This window comes from Patiria miniata, unplaced genomic scaffold (assembly GCF_015706575.1).
Source record: "Patiria miniata isolate m_02_andy unplaced genomic scaffold, ASM1570657v1 HiC_scaffold_23, whole genome shotgun sequence".
Classification (NCBI taxonomy): domain Eukaryota; kingdom Metazoa; phylum Echinodermata; class Asteroidea; order Valvatida; family Asterinidae; genus Patiria; species Patiria miniata.
Window position 1 is genome coordinate 2,916,351 of NW_024037062.1, and position 19,022 is coordinate 2,935,372.

At 40.5% G+C, this 19,022-nt stretch overlaps 1 protein-coding gene across 1 annotated transcript; it reads right to left on the reverse strand.

Moving 5' to 3' along the window:
* Nucleotides 1–2,408: 2,408 nt before the first annotated feature.
* On the reverse strand, nucleotides 2,409–18,020 carry LOC119731275 (mixed lineage kinase domain-like protein). Its single transcript, XM_038204407.1, has 11 exons — nucleotides 17,355–18,020; nucleotides 16,320–16,361; nucleotides 15,186–15,245; nucleotides 14,086–14,251; nucleotides 13,533–13,636; nucleotides 12,593–12,822; nucleotides 12,054–12,214; nucleotides 7,689–7,738; nucleotides 5,410–5,550; nucleotides 3,777–3,806; nucleotides 2,409–3,268 (listed from the first exon to the last, which is right to left on the reverse strand). The coding sequence occupies exons 1-11, from the start codon at nucleotides 17,848–17,850 to the stop codon at nucleotides 3,243–3,245; spliced, it is 1,506 nt and encodes a 501-aa protein (XP_038060335.1). The 5' UTR covers nucleotides 17,851–18,020; the 3' UTR covers nucleotides 2,409–3,242.
* Between the last annotated feature and the right edge of the window lie 1,002 nt (nucleotides 18,021–19,022).

Below are 19,022 nucleotides of genomic sequence, written 5' to 3' on the forward strand. Positions count from 1 at the left end.
TTGTGCGGTTTGGTGTCTGCACGTCTGCATATCTGGTGCATATGCGCGACATCGACACCAGCTACCAGATCTGAAGGGCGCCCTCTTCTAATTTCTTGTGGGCGAACTTTACAGACTGCCCCAAGGGCGGATCCAGAACAAAATTTTTTGGGGGGGGCAAAAAAATTTTGGGTTCCCCAAAAAGTGGGTCAAAAAATTACGGCGTGGGGTCCGGGGCCCGCTTAAAGGGCCCCGAAAAAATTTTGGATTCTAGATGCTCTGTGGTGCGATCTGAGGCAATTTCTGACCACTTTAACCAATGTTTTTTTGAGGAAAAGATGGTGGTGTACTCATTGCCTGCCTTTATTGCAATGTCACATAAAAAAAAAAGTTGGTTTCTTTTTTTGGGGGGGGGCCATGGCCCCCTTTGGCCCCCCCCCCCCCCCCCCCCCCCCCCCCGGATCCGCCCTTGGACTGCCCGAGTTAGAAAGAGGGGCGGGGCAATCACGTTTTCAATTAATGCACGTAGCTACAGTGGCGCACCCAAGGGGGGGGGACGCCTCGGGGGCTTAAGCCCCCCCCCCCCCCCCTTCCCGAAGAGGTTGTCAATTATTTTTTCGAGTCCCACGATTTGACCTTGGTGATATGTATGTGGCCTATTTTCGAGTAGTATATAATAGGGGTACGGTGTCAGTGGCGACACCAACGTAGTCCGCCCCTAAAAAAAAATTTAAAATTCTGCGGCCAAAAATTATTGGCAAAATTTAAAAAAAAAAGGAATTCTAAAAATATGAGAAAAAAAATGTGAGCCCCCAACCAAATCCTGGGTGCGTCACTGTGTAGCTAGCTATATGGGCCGGGCGGGGGAGCACAAGGGGCTGTGAGCCGAGCGCGTACGACGGTCTTCCACTCTTGAAAAGGGCGTTTCTGTCACCCCCCCCCCCCCCCCCCGAGTTGGGCTTTGGAATTAACAAAATAATGAGTTCTGTATCGTGCAGGATGCATAATGCACATGAACAAAAATGGCTGCGCTCTGTCACTTAGATTTTATTCATTTCTATTTCGGGGGGGGGGGGGGGGGGGGGATTCTCATGTTTTCCCTTGCCAGTTCACACCAGTGTAGCTACATTAGTTTTTCTTCAAAGAGGAGATAAGAGAAAGAAGTCATCATACCTTATAAAGGAAAGGCTATTTGTTTTTGCCTCTATCTCTTTAATCCTTAACTATCAAAACAAATCCTTGACAGGATTACTAGAGTTCAAGAAACAATGCCCAGTAAGAAAATATTTAACTAGTTGCACGTTTACCCCAAAAAAAATCTGCCATCAAAAAATAAACAAAAAATATGAGTACCTTCTATTCAAGCAAATGATGCATAGTATGAAACCTTTTCATTTCAAAGACAATATCAAAATATAATCCTGCTCTGCAAAACATTGTGTTATGATACCCAGAGCTTAGTGATTGCAAATATGATATGTTTGCATAATCAGTAAAGAAAAAAACAGTTAAAGAGTAAGGTTATTGCTATACATGTATACATGTATATCTGAAGATTATTTCATGTTTAAATTAGTTCAATAATTTCATGTTTAAAAAAGTTCAATAAAAATGAGTCAAATTATGATTTATAATTATAATAATAGTAGTAACAATAATTACACCTGTTTCATGGTACCTTAAACTAAGATTATACAATATTTGCAAACACCAAAACACAAAATGATCAAGTAATCACGAAATTATTTACTGGACTATGGAATGACAGTCTAAGCATTCTGTAAAATCCTGATATCTGGTATGTTGACATTTTTCCAACACTGGCCGGCCCGGCCAGCCAACTGAAGAAAACTGTTTGTTTGTTTTTTACCTGCTCCTTATTTGTGAAAAACCTACGGATGATGACCCTGACTGTGACCTTGACCTTTTGATCCCCAAACCAATCCAACTTGCCTGTACTCAAGAGCAACCCCTTCTGCAGTTGGAAGCCCAAATCTCATTTCTACCTGAAATTAAACAACTTGTCAAGCGATATCTCAACCCTTGGTCATAAATATTTCTCTATACCCTTTGTAACTGTTAACTTAGGCCGCAGTCAGTCATAGAATTAGACATTTTTTCGTGTATGTTGTTATATTATAGTATGTAATATAGAAATAAATAACAATGGTATTAATTCACTTCTATTGGTTACTCATATTGTTAATTAAGTTTTTGTTAGTCATAAGTTCAAATTAGTGTTTGATATATTTGCAAATGGACAACATTGCAAATGTATAAGTATCTGTATGTACTATCTCTATGTTTTAAATTGCAGTGCTGGTGGAAAGCAAATTTCCGCATGCTTATTGTGGACAATAAATTATCCTATCATATCATTATCATTTATCTCTTGCCGTCCATTCATCTTTGCCGTATCCCAATAATGATTGACTCGCCAGCCGGGCTACTTAAAGAATAGTTTGACTGGCCCATCGCTGTTTTGACTAGCATTTGGCTAGCGGGCTACCGCTAATTTCGAACCCTGCCCTAAATACTTGGAATTTATAGAATAGCAAAGAGTTAATGGAAAGTAACACCCCCCCCCCCCCCCACCAGTAAAATGTAACGCGAGTTACCATGGAATTGCTGTTCACGTAAAAATACTAATAACATCCAGTGTTAGAGACTGCAGATAGCACCAAAAAAATAGGTTTGCATGATCAGTACATAAAAAAAAGCAATTGCAAGGTTAGTTTTACAACTAAATGTTGTAGCATATAATTTAAGATTAATAGGTTAAAAGTAGTCAAATTAAGGTTATATAATATATATTAAAGTTTGTATTTTTTTTATAAGTACTATGATCATTATGATACTTAATTGTAGAAAATTCAATTCAAGTTTTTCACAAAGGAGAAATTCTGTTCAAGTTCTAGCCACGAACTTGATTGACCCCTTCTTGATTGAGCATAGTCTAGTTCCCGGGCCAAAAGATTCTAACTATGAATCTTGGGTCAGGTTGCCTCTAGTATCTTTACAAAATAAATGTATACAAATGTCATCACATGACTAAAACAGGAGGAATGCCTCATTTTTCCGAAAATGTCAGAAGTTTGCAGGATTCATTTTATCATAGTCAATGGGATAGCGCCAAGTACAATATAGGTTTTATCAACTGTCTAATTGCTTATTAAAAACCTTAGAAATGAGTTGATAATTACGCTGGGATGCTTGTTGACCTCATTCGCTATCCCCGTGGATCATGGGTCAGAACCTCATCACTAACACCACGTTTCCTCCAAAGAAGCTGCAAAGATGGCAGACCAAAAATAAAAAGATTATCTCTGCAACTAGCACTCATTACCATGGCAATGGACACTACAATGTAGCTTGGGTTTCAAAGTACTGTTTATTCTTTGGTAAAATAAATAGAATACTGCAGATGGTGTTCAAATTTTTAGAAAGTTTCAGAACCTCATTTCAAGTTTTAGTAATTTTTTTCACAAAGAAGTTCCTTCTCTGAAAGAGAAGTTGGCATTCTGGGCTGTAACCCTGAAGCAGGGAGGAAGGGGGTAAAAAGTCTAGCCCCAGTTTTGACAAGGGAAAACTTTTTCACCGTCCATTTTCATCTCAACAAGTGTTAAATAAAGTTGCCAAGTACTTTAACTTGCCCATAGTTCAAATCCATGCCTTGTACGGAGGTTTATATTTCTAGCAGTTGCAGCAATCATATACTGTTTCGAATGGTTACAGGCCTTCTATGTCTATCTCCACTACATCTTCAATTGCTCCTGAAATTACGAAAATGCACTTACATCTGAGCTTCTGAAGCCTGTCCACGATATCTGTTCCAGGAAAGAAACAAAGATTGGACGATTAATTCAGGATTTGTGGTTTACATTCAGCTTGAGATACACCATATTATAAGAAACTTGTGGTGTTCATTGGCTACATCTTCGAAAGAAACTGAAGGAGCAGCATCATCTACTGTGCCTGTAATTTAGGTTTGTTATTCTCATTTCGATGTCAACATGGGCACATTGGTGGAAATATTCTGAAATTTAATCTTATAAGATTTGATGTTCCTGGAGTAGAAGTGTGGACCCACATTGAGTAAGAGTCTCTGCAAGTCATTTCATGAAACTTTATGCAGTAGCGTATAATTTACTCCATCTAAAATGATTGCAAAAGCTACGCCATAATTTGTCGTGGAAATCGTGGACTTTCCATTTGTAATAATGTTCGTGAAATTTATCATACATTTATTGTGCAGCTTGTACATGTACAACAAATGTGTTGCTTTCTTAGAACCCTATGCATGGCATAAGGTATGCACTATTTTGTGAATTCAGCTGCTTGGGTTTAAAATCACAGAGCCTGAAGGCAACACTCAAGACAAAGCCAAAGGTTTGATAAACCCACAGAGCTACATGAAGTTACAACGAAGCACAAAATCCTCTATTTATTTATTTATATTTATTTAATCCTTATTTTAACTGGGTAGCCTATTCAGTAGAATCCATTGGTATCCCGTGGGGCCCAGTAAAGAGAAGACAATGTGAAGAAATTACAGTTTGAGATGTGCGAGGAAAACCCAAGAAAAATATTGTAAGGAAAACCCGTGGAAGCGAGCAGGGATTGAAAACCCAATCCACATATTGGCCCAGGCAGGAATCGAACCTGGGTCACAGAGGTGGAAGGCAAGGCAACTATACCCCTACGCCTACGTCAACCTGGCCCACCTCATTCCTTTGTGTGGATTACTTTCAGATGCATTTCAGTTTCAGGCACATTCATTTTTGCATCGGTTTTGAATATAAATGCAAGTTTGCAAATAGCCATACAAAAGCTGACTAACAAACATGAATAACCAAGCAGGAGGTAGTTTAATGCACGTATAGCTCTATGGGCAAACCCAGGCTTTGTGAAGTTTTTTTTTACAATTTGATTCAAATGATTGGATTCAAGCGTATTCATGAGGAAGCCATTTTTGTCATGTTTCCCCGACTGTATTTTATGAATTGTAAACTGTTGAATAGGATGGTGCCAGACTATTGATGTGTCCAAGCCTCACATTCAATTTTTTTAACTGTGGCTTAAAACATCAGGGTATGTATGATCACAAATGTTAAATTATTCATCACTAAGCCTAAGCAGACTGGTCTTAATTTGTAATTAACTTTATTTCATGGCTTTCATTCCTATTAGCAAGTTCCAAAAAATGAACATTGTACCGTGCTTTCAATTTAACATGGCCGACTTGCGAATAAAGCCTATTGGGGGCAGATAAGTGTGTAGTTATCTGCCAGACTATGTGCAAACAGTTGACTTCAATGTTTTTGGTCAAGATCCCGGGTAAGGAACAAAGTTCTTTACTGTGGATTGGGCAGCACCAAGCAGACATACATATAGGGCCATTGCCTGGCCGACATCAAATTAATAACTCACCACCTGCAATTGGCCGATTTTCGGGATCAAACTGTCTGCAATCATCAATCAACTTCTTGAATTCACCTGGGCAAGCTTTAGGCAATGGCAGCTTGTTCTTTTTCTGGAGTACAAACTCCCTGATTTGACTGCCGTCCAAACCTTAAAAATAATGTTAAAAATAACAAAAAGGAAAAGGAAAGAAATCACTAAAAGAGTAAAGAAACTGTGAACACTATAAATTTCAAGGTCTTGTGAAGAAAAACAATTCTCACTGGGAACAGTCTCTATGTGCACGTGAATTCTTAAAGGTGAACTTTCGTCTGGAGATTACCAACATTTAGTTGTTCATATTGTAATAATAACCATCCGTACACGGCTAGTACCACTGTACCAGGTGTATGAACAACAGTGTCTGCATTACTTTAATACCTCAATTCCTTTGTATAGCCTCACCCAGTAGGGCCCCTGTCTCATTGCTTATTTTGAATAATTATATACTACACTGCATTAGAGCAAAGACAAGCCCTCTCTATGATCACGTATAATTTTATTTTGTTATCAAAAATACCGGTATATACTGCTCCTGCATTGAATGAGTGCCATCAATTGTATGCACAAAAATTAACACAAGTGCGGTATGGGCCTAAGTCCGCCATCTTTGTTCTTGACGTTCTTCATCTACTCCCCACTGAGTGGGGAGTGAAAATCCTGTTTCTGAACACCGTTTGCGTGTTGGTTCTGGTCATTCAAAACCCCGTCCTCGTGTTCATTCAACACAAGAACGGGGTTTCGAATGCTCCCCTGGGTCCCTTGGGAAAAAGTGGACTTTCAGACTGGGCGTTGGCAGTGCATGTTGTTTTGTAATTTTATGTAGTCATGTATGAGTACCGGTAGATAAACCTGCACTGCTGCGGCTGAGGTTACAGCCCGATAGTTTGAATGTTTGATAGTCCGTAGGTTCTTTAGTCCGAAGGGTCATTAGTCCGAAGGTTCGTTAGTCCGAAGGTTCAATAGTCCGAAGGTTCGATAGTCCGAAGGGCCCATTAGTCCAAAAACAGAATAAGTTTAAATAGTCCGAAGGTTTGATAATCCGAATAGACGATAGGGTTCGACAGTCCGAATCGACAATAAGGTCCGATAGTCCGAATTGACGATCAGGTTCGATAGTCTGAATGGACAATAGGACTATATTGTCGATTTGGACTATTGGACCTAATTGACGATTCGGACTATCTGACCTTATTGTCGATTCGGACTTATTTTCAATTCGGAATAATGAACCTTCGGGCTATTGAACCTTATTGTCATTTCGGACTATTGAACCTTTGGACTAATTAACCTTATTCTAAATTTGGACTGCCGAACCTTCGGACTACCGAACCTTCGGACTATCGAACCTTCGGAGTAATGAACCTTCGGACTAATGAACCTTCAGACTATTGCTTGAAATGTACGGAGTAACGAACCTTATTTCATTTTCGGACTAACGAACCCCCTCTTATGGGAATTTTGTGCATTTGGACTATCGAACCTTCGGACTAAAGAAACCTTCAGACTATCGGACCTTCGGACTATCGGGCGGTCCCCGTGGCTGAATCTGTTAACATGTGAGTTTTAGTTTAAAGTTCATGTAGCTCCCTTCCGACTGTTATTTATTTTTGTCTTTAATAAATTGTTGGAAATCATATTTTGCTTTCTATTCCCAATTTCTGTGGTTGTCCAAGATGGGGCGCCGTCACAATATTGTTTACTGGCTTTACTTTTTAAGGTCCGAGCAAGGGCGGATCCAGGGGGGGGCCAAAGGGGGCCATGGCCCCCCCCAAAAACGAATTCAAATTTTTTTTTTTTTATGTGACATCGCAATAAAGGCAGGCAATGAGTACACCACCATCTTTTCCTCAAAAAACATTGGTTAAAGTGGTCAGAAATTGCCTCAGATCGCACCACAGAGCATCTAGAATCCAAAAAATTTTCGGGGCCCTTAAGCGGGCCCCGAACCCCACCCCGTAATTTTTTTGACCCACTTTTTGGGGGGACCAAAAAATTTTTTGGCCCCCCCCAAAATTGTGTTCTGGATCCGCCCTTGGGTCCGAGTCACAGAAAATCCTCATGATTTTTAACATTTACAGAGAAATTGATATAGTTGTGTGAACGTATATGTTGTACTTTCTACCTATCTCTCCAAATATTATCAATTTGTGAGAAATCCGAACAAGGTCCCTTTTAACAAGAACCTAAATGTTACGAAACTGTTAAACAGAATAAACATAATATTATGTTTAGATTTGTTAACTAACCTTCATATGGCTTTGATCCTGAAGCAATCTCCCACATCACAATGCCATAACTGGAAAAAACAAAGATATATTCTAATTAAATCTGTACATTTAAGTAAAACCAAAGATTTCTCCATAACCCTTTCCTGTAACTAGTCACTGATGATGTTTTGAGCCAATTGACATATGGAATGCTCAGTACCTCTCTCTTTCAGAAGAAGGAACAGCACCGAAACAACATCATCAGCGAGTACAGAAAAAGAACTCCAGAAGCAATGTCAGCAGTGGCTACTGCCCCAACACAATACTCTTAACAAAGGGCTCTCTCATAATCCGGTAAATATGCGGATACCAGAATGTAATAGACCCAATGGCGCCACACCCACTAGGTAGAGGGCAAGCATTCAGAGCTGTCATAGAAGTTTTAAAAATACTACCAAGATTCATCTTCCAAAACACAGGACACAACTTTTTCAACACGCAATTCAATATAGTGGCACAATCAACTGGACCAAACTTCCCAATGGTTTAGAAACTCAACTACTAAAATTAAATTGTGCAATGTACCTGTTCAATTGCTCTTTGTAAAATACTTCTCTGTATTACCTCACCTAGTTTGTTTAATCCTTATATCATTGTATACGTACCCTATTTAGGCTTGTACCAATTGAATTTCTTTTTTCGTGATTAGTGTTTTGTTGTCCGAATGTTTTGTCTAGCTGTCCATTTTGTCTCGTAGCATCCCCAGCTCAAGCTACCGCTAATGCTAGGTTCGCACATTCCCAAATTAGTTATGAATACAACAAGAACTAGAACGGCGAAGCCGCCATGGCTCGCTGTCCAAGGCAGGAAGGGAGGCTGAAGGTAGGGTTGGGGATGGGCATGATGGAAGGGGATCAGGATTCTTGTTGATGTGCCTTGGTGTAGGGGTCAGTCTTTAAATGTCAACATAAAAAGTTAACAGATTATCTAATAAATACATATGTATATAGGTTAGCCGTCACTGTATTATGGGGGAGTTTTCCATTGTTAGGGTAATTAGGACCCAGATGTGGATTTTTGCAGCCCCAACAGTGTCTTCTGGTCCCCATACTTGTATTACCATGGGAAAACTCTTGTGTAGTTGCCACAAATGCATAACAAGAATGGGTATACATGTAAATGTAGACACAGCACCATCACCACCTCCCCCAAACCTTACCCCATCCCAAAACCTTACCCCATCCCAAAACCTTACCCCATCCCCAACCCGCCCCCTCCCCCTCCCAACCCCCTACCCACACCCATTCCATCCTCCCCTAACCATCCCCACCCTATCACCTACACATCCCAACCCCACCCAAACTCCAATCCCTATCTCCTTCCCCCTCCCCTGACCCGTACCCTCCCCTACCCCAACCCCCTACACCCACCTACCCTATCTTCCCTTATCTGTCCTTACCCAGCCTACACATCCCCATTCTAACCCTTACTCGAATTCCAATATCCCGCCCATCCCATTCCCCCACCCATACATCCCCACCTGACCTCATGCAACCCCTACTCTGATCCCTATATACTGCCCCCTGCCCTTATCCAACCCCTACAACAACCCATCCCTACCCATCCCTACACATCCCCAACCCAACCCCTACTCCGATCCTATATCCCACCCCCTGCCCAACCCCCTCCTAACCCAACCCCTACATCCATGCCCACCCTCTACCTACCTGTCTCCCCCTACCTGTCTCTCCCTACCTGTTCCCACCCCACCCCTACAAATCCCCACCCCACCCAAACCCAGTATTCCAAACCCTCTCCCCACCCCAACCCACCCCGCCCCACCCATCCTAGCTCCCCTACTCATCCTAGTCACACAAACCCTAACTCCAACCCTATCCCCCAACCCATCCCACCCCACCCTCCCCTACCCCATCCCTACTCCAACCCCATAAACTAAAAGATCAAACCAGAAGCTCATGCACATCCCCAAAATGCATAGTGTACATGTACATGTTATACCGGTATACACACACGTACATGTTATACCAGTATACATGTACGTAACAATTAAAAACTTTAACATTTCCTTGAATTAAAATTCCTCAATAAAATCATAAAATTTACTGCAATGATATGAACCTAACTGAAGTTATAAAGATGATACATGACAACTGCATTTCATTTTTTTCCCCAAGTTAACTAGAACCAAAAACTTCAACATTTTTATCTGAACGCGGACGGCCGGACGGACGGACGGACTTTCCAGCCAGACGGACTGGCGCCCGGACAGACGGACGGAAATTGGTATTACATAGGCTCGCATCTGCTTCGCAGCTCGCCACTAAACCAAGAATTGAAATCGGTTTCAGAATCACCCCAACAACTTTCAACATGTTTAGATTTGTCGGGGTGCTTCCCGATCTTTAACGATCTTTCACCGAACTAACAGAATCATCCCGAGACAGCCAAGAACCATCCCTGATTTACTCAAGAATTGGTATTCGGGGCGATTCGGCTTAAAAATCAGGAATGTGTGAACCTAGCATTACCGGGAAATGCCTCAATCTTCACCTTTTGTTTCAAGTAACTTCTTAATATTTTCTCACTTATAATACATCAAGATGCTAATCCACATTTAGTTGTATTCTATGAATTGTGAAATGGAAATAAATGTGAACGAAAAAGGCAAAAACTGTGAGAAAAACGCGGAATCAAATGCGGAGTTGGCATGCTTGTGACATCAGTACACAGCATAGGTATGGACCACTGTGCCATTTGGAATTCAGTCATTTTGTGTGAAAATTATTCCTACTGTCTAGTTTGCAATGCACAACGTAGTTGCTAACCAAACATTTGCCTACTGTAATAGTGGCCAATCACAGGAAAACCAGACGTCATAACATCTGATTATCTGAACCTAGAAAAGAAACACCAACAGCACTTACACCCACAAAGCAGAAACAATGCAGGGGCGGATCCAGGAATTTTTGCAGGGGGGGGTTTCATCAGCAAAAGAATCTGAAAATGTACGCAGGTTTTTTTCTCCGGACACTTGGCCTCCGTAAAATCAAAAACTGGTTACAAATTACAGAATGGTGTATCGTATTTTGAACAGGCGGACATTGTCACGAGGGGGGGTTTATAGGAGTTTGTATGATATTTATTTTTTTTGACAGACCTGGGTTTTTTTTGACCCCCCCCCCCGGATCGGCGCCTGCAATGGCAACAGTGCCATGCCAAAACAATAGCAGCAGCAACAGCAGATAATAAGAGATGAAGAGGTAATCGTAAACTTCATGTATAGAAACAAACAAAGTAAACAAAGCCAGAGTTAAAATGTGTTAATAGACTTTAGTGAACTCTACCAGCCTGAAAACCAATTAACGTCACAAAGTTGAGTATTCATTACTTGCACCCCGAGTATTTTGAACCAGTTCTTCTGATTTGAAGATTGGAGGTGTGTGGAAATCCACACATCTGGATTTTCTTAGCGTGTGATTACCGAGCGCCAAATCTGTGTTTCCAAGCTACTCCACTTACATGTAAGTAAGATTTGAGGCTTTGCATGTTGGAGATACATGTACTAAATAATGAAACTTTTGTGGAAACACCATGTGCGAATAATTTCTCAACTAAGAGAATGGTTCTGAAAAAAACCAGAGTTTATAACTCTAGTTCTTTTCAGAACCATTCTCTTAGTTGAGAAATTATTCGCACATGGTGTTTCCACAAAACTTTCATTATCTACTCCACTTACTTCAACATCCATGTCCTTCTCGCCGTCATCTCCTTACACTTTGGCCTAATATTTGATTTGTAAATGTGACCCGCTCCAAACAAAAGGGTATTAAATCGCAAAAAAGTGAAATTGGGTAAAATACTGGAAAGCCCACAAAATAAGCTTTCGTTTTGGTATATAATAGAACCTCCCATGCTGGAGATATGACGTAATTGCATGTGAATTACTTCCTTGGAGTTCGATTTACACAACTGAGAAAACAGGCTTGAAATAGCCGGCTCTGTTGTACATTTGGGCAATATGCACCCAAAATTGTCTCTTTTTTTCCCATTTTATTCATCAAAATCAACATTTCTGTGAATGAACCCTCAAAACATGAGGTATTAGAGATGTCATTCATGACAAAAAATTTAAAATCACATTTTGGTGAAATTTTCACTGTCTCAACATTGAGCAGGCCATTACACGATAATCCACAGCACGAATTAATACCCATTTTTGTGAAGTGGGTCATAAATGTATGCCGAGGCGTGCGGTACTGGCTGCGATTATTCGCACTTCTGGAGCAATAGGCGTGTGATGCTGTGCATGCAGGTGCGATCCCACGCGCCTCAAATCAGGACTGTTGAACTCAAATTGAATAATGAGATCCATTTGAAATTCACCTGTATATATCTATGGGTTTATCTGGCTCATAGTCGACATTCACCCAACGTTCTGGACTGATGTAGTTCACTGTTTGCCCAGCTTTTTGCTTTTTTTCCCCAACTCCTTGCATGGATCTCCTTATGGATTTCTGGGTAGCAGCGAATCCAACTCCAGAAATCTACAAGGTGTATAAAAAAATCCACTTATTTTGTTTCCAATGTTTTACAATGGATTCACTCTCAATGACTGTTGCTCACTGCTCATGTAAAATTATTGTAATTGTAAACATGGTTAAGCATAAAAAAAGTTAAACTTGAATTCAGAATTACTGAACCAAATCTACATGTACATGAATACACAGCCTGCCACCTCTTACTACAAAGTAAACAATAGATCAATACTTTTCTCTTAAGAATATACCAGCCATCTTCAAAGGTTCCATAATGTGATAATATTTGTTACTTAAAAATATGGGAAAGTCGTGAAATTGAGAACATGCAACATTCAAAGTAAAATGTTTATAATGATCCAAGTTAATAAAGACACTTTCACTAACCTTCATTTTCCAGTTGTTATCAACCAGAAATACGTCACTGGTCACATCCCGATGCATTATGCTTGGTTCTGTGTTGTGCATACGGCACAGGCCTAGGGCTCCATCCAATGCCATCTGAACGCGTCTCTCCCAAGGCAGTATTTTCATGTTGGTACCGTCCTTGTCAACAGAGTCTAGGACCTCACGCAAGCATCCCTTTGCCATGTACTCAAAGACAAGCAGATAGGGGTCTAAAATACAGTGGAAGAAATGGTATAGCATGCAAGGCAATTAGTGTGATCTGAATCATCGTGTCCCTTTATTACTAAACACTGATACAGATCCATAATTATGCACTGTGTAAATCCAAAGGATTTTATTGGGAATATACCGGTACCTGACTGCAAAGAACTAACAAAGGACAGAGTATCGAAAACATATTTGCCCCAATCACACGCCCTCTAGTATTAAATCCATCCAAACCACACAAAACCAACGATATAAAGCTTAAAAATCTGGAATCTTTCTGGGGAACAAACCTATGTGTCTATTTCTTGGCAGGTCTGAATTTCTACAAGCCACCTGGCGCAGTTCTACGGGGAAATAGTCCCCCCAAAAATGAGTTTAGCCCCCCCCCAAAAAAAACAATAATTGGCCCAAATAAAAAAATGAAATAGCAGTAGTGAATGAGACTGTCAATTGTATTGATAACAATAACATACATGTCCTGTAGCTATTTGTGAGGAGGCACTTGTACACTATTAGGTAATATAGTGTTTAAGATTGCAGGATTTTATCAGCCCTTCCATTGAAAATATGGTTCGAGCCCCCCATTCCTCCCCGCCCCCACCCCTATATTTTAGCCCCCTGAAATATAGGCTCAAGAACAGCGCCTGCAACCCACTTTGAGAACGTCAACCAGTTTGACATGTCAATTGGAAAGAATGTTAAAAAAAAATACCCTTTTTGGTCCAGACACCCAACAGGCGAACAACGTATGACGAATTCAGTCGGAGAAGATTATTGGCCTCTCTCAGCAAATCTTCCTTCACACTTTTATCGTTGCTGAGGTAGCACAGGTACATACAAAAGTGGCAAAAAATGAAAAGGTAAAATGCAGTAGTCTATAACCATTTTTGTAAAGCAACCATGGTAGTGTACAGACTTGATCCTTTTATCAGTTCCATATCCTGAATATTCAGGATTACAAGCACGTCACACATCTTACTAAGATGTAAAACTTGAGAGGCTAGGCAATGATAGTACATGGACTCAAAATATGTGTCACTTCTTAGTTCAAAGACTGAGTATTCAGGTGACCACAAAGTCCACATATATATAAAGATCAAAAAAACCAAACAACTCATATTGATCAAATGTTTTTGATACGATATAGGCCTTCTCAAAGGGACTGACAATTTGTGAGTTAATGTTTTCTTCAAACCATTATAGGGGTCAACTATGTACATAGCATTATTGGCTAGAAAAGTTAACAATAAATAAAGTAAACCTACCAAGTGGAAAAAGATTTAACCGCCACTCTTTCGCGCATGTACATTGCTGAGTAGTTCTCTCCAAAGCGGCCCGTGCGAAGGTCAGATTTGTCTCCGAGTTGGTCTGGATTAATTTGCTGCAGGCCTGCTTCTACTCTCTGGTGCTTGCTGATTGCCCTTGGGTTTTCTGCAGTAAGAGGAGATGGCACAGTATGCAATGTAATCAGCTCACCAACAACAGTTTTGACAATTCAGATGCAATCTTGAAAACTTCTGCAGCCAATTTCACGAAACTTTACACAATGGTGTAACTCCACTTGTGTCACAATTTATTGCGTAAGCTGCGCAACATTTCACGCTGCACAACATTTCACTTATGTCACATTTCACTAAAGTCTCATAGTCCGCGACTTGCACTTATGGCGTTACTTGGGCAATCATTTTAGGTGGTGTAAGTTGTGGCGCAGCGACTGAAAATGACCTATTTTACAAGTAAATCGTGATCGTCATGGTGCCTGCCATGGCACAACCTATATCAAAGTTGATACAAGACACTCACAGATTAGTGTTTGAGGTACATGTACATGTACATTTTAATTTCTACTTTACTCATGGACTTTACTCATGACAGAATTTTTGGAGTTGCCGCACAATTCTGAAGAAAGTCAGACAAAGTTATTTTCAAAATAGTGGGCTGACGTGATTCAACGATTGTTTTGTGAACGAACAAATTCATACACAAACAGCCTTCGTAAATGCTGTTATCCTCATCAAAGCTGTTTATATTATTTTAAACGTTGCACAGCTACACCGAGGTCCTGAAAATGATCGTAAGTTTATTGCACAGCCGCGCAACAAATTTGTTGTGTATGTCCTTATGGCGCAAGCTGCACACTTTATTGTGAATTCGGCTGCTGGTCTGATAACCACCCACTAAAATTAAACTTGTGGGTATACCATGAAAGTCCAGCCTCCAGTGTTGAGTAGAATTAATTGTGATCTGTACATCAAGGCAAATCCTGGCAATAAACACTAAAGTGCGATTTATTTATTTATTAACAAGCCGATCAAAACGTTTTTTTTTAAGTGAAGCTCTCCAAAATAATTGTACATGTACTTACCAGATGAAGTTGTAGGCAGAACTTTCAAGTTTTCAAGCATCTTCTTCATTTCCTCTTGTCCTGTAATTTTAAACAAAAGACTTGGTTTAATTTGAAATTTACAGAAATCCTGTATGCATGTTATGGGCTCTGTCATAGAACAATGAATGGATCACATGTACATCATACAAACTAGGCCCAATTTCATGGAATTTTGGCTTATGTGCATACGTAATATACATCCCGTAACTAAGGATTCTGTGCTTATAGGGTTAGCGCAGACATTTTCTTCTAGCATTGTTAGTACAGAATGTTGATCGTAAGTGCCCAATTCTGTGGTTATCATAGCAGTGTCGTGAATTTGGCCCCTGGTGACAAAGTCATTTCAGGTGCACTTTTTAGTGAAGAAAGGGTATAATAGAAACCTCAACAAAAGCAAAGGCTAGATAATGTTCAGACCAATTATTGATGTTTATAATAAAACACAATCCTTAGCATTAATTACTTATTAGTTCAAGCAAGAATGTTTAATTGAATCACATTTACTGAGCATAGAATTTATTTCAATGCTTGTCTTTTTCTGTGGTTATCATACTCATAGCAGTGTCGTGAATTTGGCCCCTGGTGACAGTCATTTCAGGTGCACTTTTTAGTGAAGAAAGGGTATAATAGAAACCTCAACAAAAGCAAAGGCTAGATAATGTTCAGACCAATTATTGATGTTTGTAATAAAACACAATCCTTAGCCTTACTTATTAGTTCAAGCAAGAATGTTTAATTGAATCACATTAACTGAGCATAGAATTTATTTCAATGCTTGTCTTTTGCACTTTAATTCAGATATAACATATCGGGTGCTGTGTACAACATGCATATTAACCAGTTCACGTCGGAATTATTTTGACAAGAACGGAACGGGGCGCGGGATTACTTTTCACTCGACCTCAAGCCACCTGGGTTGGCCATCACCCTTGGGCAGCACACTCATATTTCCGGCCTCGCTACCTGCATGTTTATCTGTCATTCGTCCCGAATACTGCAAAAAAAACTCCAGCGCGAACTGGTTAAGTGAAACAAATGCATGTCACTTACATGTATATTTCACACAACAAATTCCGCTAAATTTTAAGTCTGCAATCTTTTAATTTAACTAACCTTCGGCCAACTTGGAAATGTCATCCTGCATTTTCTCAGATCCTGCAAGGACAAGGAAATAAAAACGCCCATGTTCACAATTATAGCAGTTTACACGACCAACTAAATATGTTAAAAAGCAAATGTCATTTTTCAGCCATAAAAGCTCTCGAAACTGAAATAATGGGAAGAGTAATGTAGACATCAATCACTCAGGGTATGTACTAATGGTGAATGGTGCCGGGCAGACAATTATTACATGTTAGCTTTACAGAGGAGTTGCATATCAAAGTAAACCCAGTAACTGGGGCGTTTGAACTCCTTTTTGTTCTTCGCAGTTCGCACTAGTCTAGTACATGTACTACTGTCCAAAGTCAAATTTTGTCAAAAAAGAGTTCTAGCACCCCAGTTACTGGATCAAGGCATGAAGGATATATGAACATTCATGATGAAAGAAACTTCAAACAATTTGTCTGCATACACGTATAAACAGTATCAGAATACAAGTTAAACAAATAAATAAATGTACATGTACATGTATGTACATGTGTACATGTATGGCCTGCATGTGCACCCTGAAATAAACATAACAAGCATGCATACATTGAAGGTGCTGAACTGATCGATTTATAGACTACTGTGAAAATGCATTAACTCCTTAACGCCGGCTGACAGCTCCAGAAGCAGCTCAATGAAAGCCGATAAGCAGGGGGACTGCTATTGCCGCATTCCTGCTGCATAGCGCATCCATTCACAGACGGCTGAATGCCTGCACCTACACAGCCCATCCAATGTGCTGCTGTCCGTGGCCAATAAATGCCGGTGTCAAGGGGTTAAGAACCAAAGATGCAACATTTGTATACACTGTATACATACATGTACATGTACATATTGCTCACTGCCATGGCCTACCACAAAGCTCAAATTTTTCATATTTTCTTCGATTCACATTTAATATGGAAGGAAATTTTAACATTTTGCTATACAAAATCTCACACACATTTGCCATACATGTACAATTTACAAAGAAATACATGGTGAGCTGATTCAATGTACCTGCATGATATGCCCCAATGAGGTCGCGTTCATCCTCCTCTTGATCCGCTTTGTCATCCTCAAGCCTACTAGCATTGAAGCACGGATAAGAAACTTCTCTGTTTTCAGTACCCAGACATAAATGAAGGGCTGATGACTTAGATTGAAGTTCCTCACTGTACTCATCAAAGTCCCTACCAATTCTGCCTGCGTACAGTAACTTGTACAAATCAGGAAATCGATGGTTGTCCAGTGATCCAAGGAAGTCATGAATTCTCTTAAAAAGTTGTAGGATCCCACCAAGCGGTTTACTGAACAATTTCAGACCATCAGGAGCTCGTGCATGATCAGGCACATGTTGCTCACTGCTGGCCAATTTTTCAATGGCTGGCATCAAATCATTGATGCGAATTTTGAGACTGCGATGGCGATTCTTGAAGTGTTTAACTTCTTCAATCCTTTCGTATATTTTCTTTACTGTGCTTACAATCAGCTGTGCCAGTGAAACGACCTCCATTTTTGTTGTACAGTGTATGTCTTTGTATTACGCTGTAAAGACAAGGAACATGAATGTTCTGAAATAGCAGTCACACCAAAAAAAAAAATTCCAAACAAAAGAACGTTTTCACAAGTCACATCCTTAGGCCATCAAGTTTGGGTTTTTGTTTGTTCAGCATGCCAAGGAAGTTTAAAGGTATTAAGCATCCCAGAAGTGATAGATGGGGCACAATTGCAGAATACCCCGCCACTCGATCTATCCACCTCGTAGCCGGCTACGAGGTCACGGTTGATTGACCTCAATAAACATCTCAGCGCTACTTGTATGTACTATGCGTCATGCTCCATTGCACTCCCACTTCGTAACCGCGTAGCCGCCAACAGGGTAGTTGGTTTGGAGTTTGGACTTAGAATTTTTTCAGCAACTCCCATTCCTTTTGTGTTGCTTCGTTCTCAAGCATATTCGAGGGGACTCCCACTCCGTAGCCTCGTAGCCGCCAACAGGGTGGTTGGTTTGGACTTAGTCCGAGTATGCTTGGACCCAACTTATCGCCTTTTTTAACATTTGGACATGGTCTGGCGATACTGACCTGGACAACATCATCCTGTCACTGTCCCAAAAACCAACATTTTCCAACAAAAACATCAGATTTCACCTTCAAAACGGCCTCCAAATGACTAGATATACCACCTGAGGTACAAGTAGACATCGATAATTAAGATGGTTGTACTGAAGTTTACTTACGATCCGGAAAAAAAGTGAAATTTTCCGTTCATTTCGGAGAGCTCCCCTCGCGATCTTGAACACGTTAAATTTCCGATCGTGTTTAATGTTTGAACGACGCGATTTCTTCTGCATGCCCAGCGTACATTCGTTGGTCCCCGTATCCCGAGTGCGATTCCGTTACCGAGCGCGCGCGATGCATCGATTATGATGATGAGTCACGTTTGTAAACACATACACTGTACATGTGCATTTCGAACTTTAAAAGGGAATCGGGAACCAGCTTGAACTGGTACCCGCCATGAAAGCTGCGCTAGTTCCAGACTCCCTATTATCTTTTGAAATGCACATGTGTTTACAAACGTGATCCAGTCTACTCATTATCATAATCGATGCATCGCGCGCGCTCGGTAACGGAATTGCACTCGGGATACGGGGACCATTGAATGTACGCTGGGCATATAGAA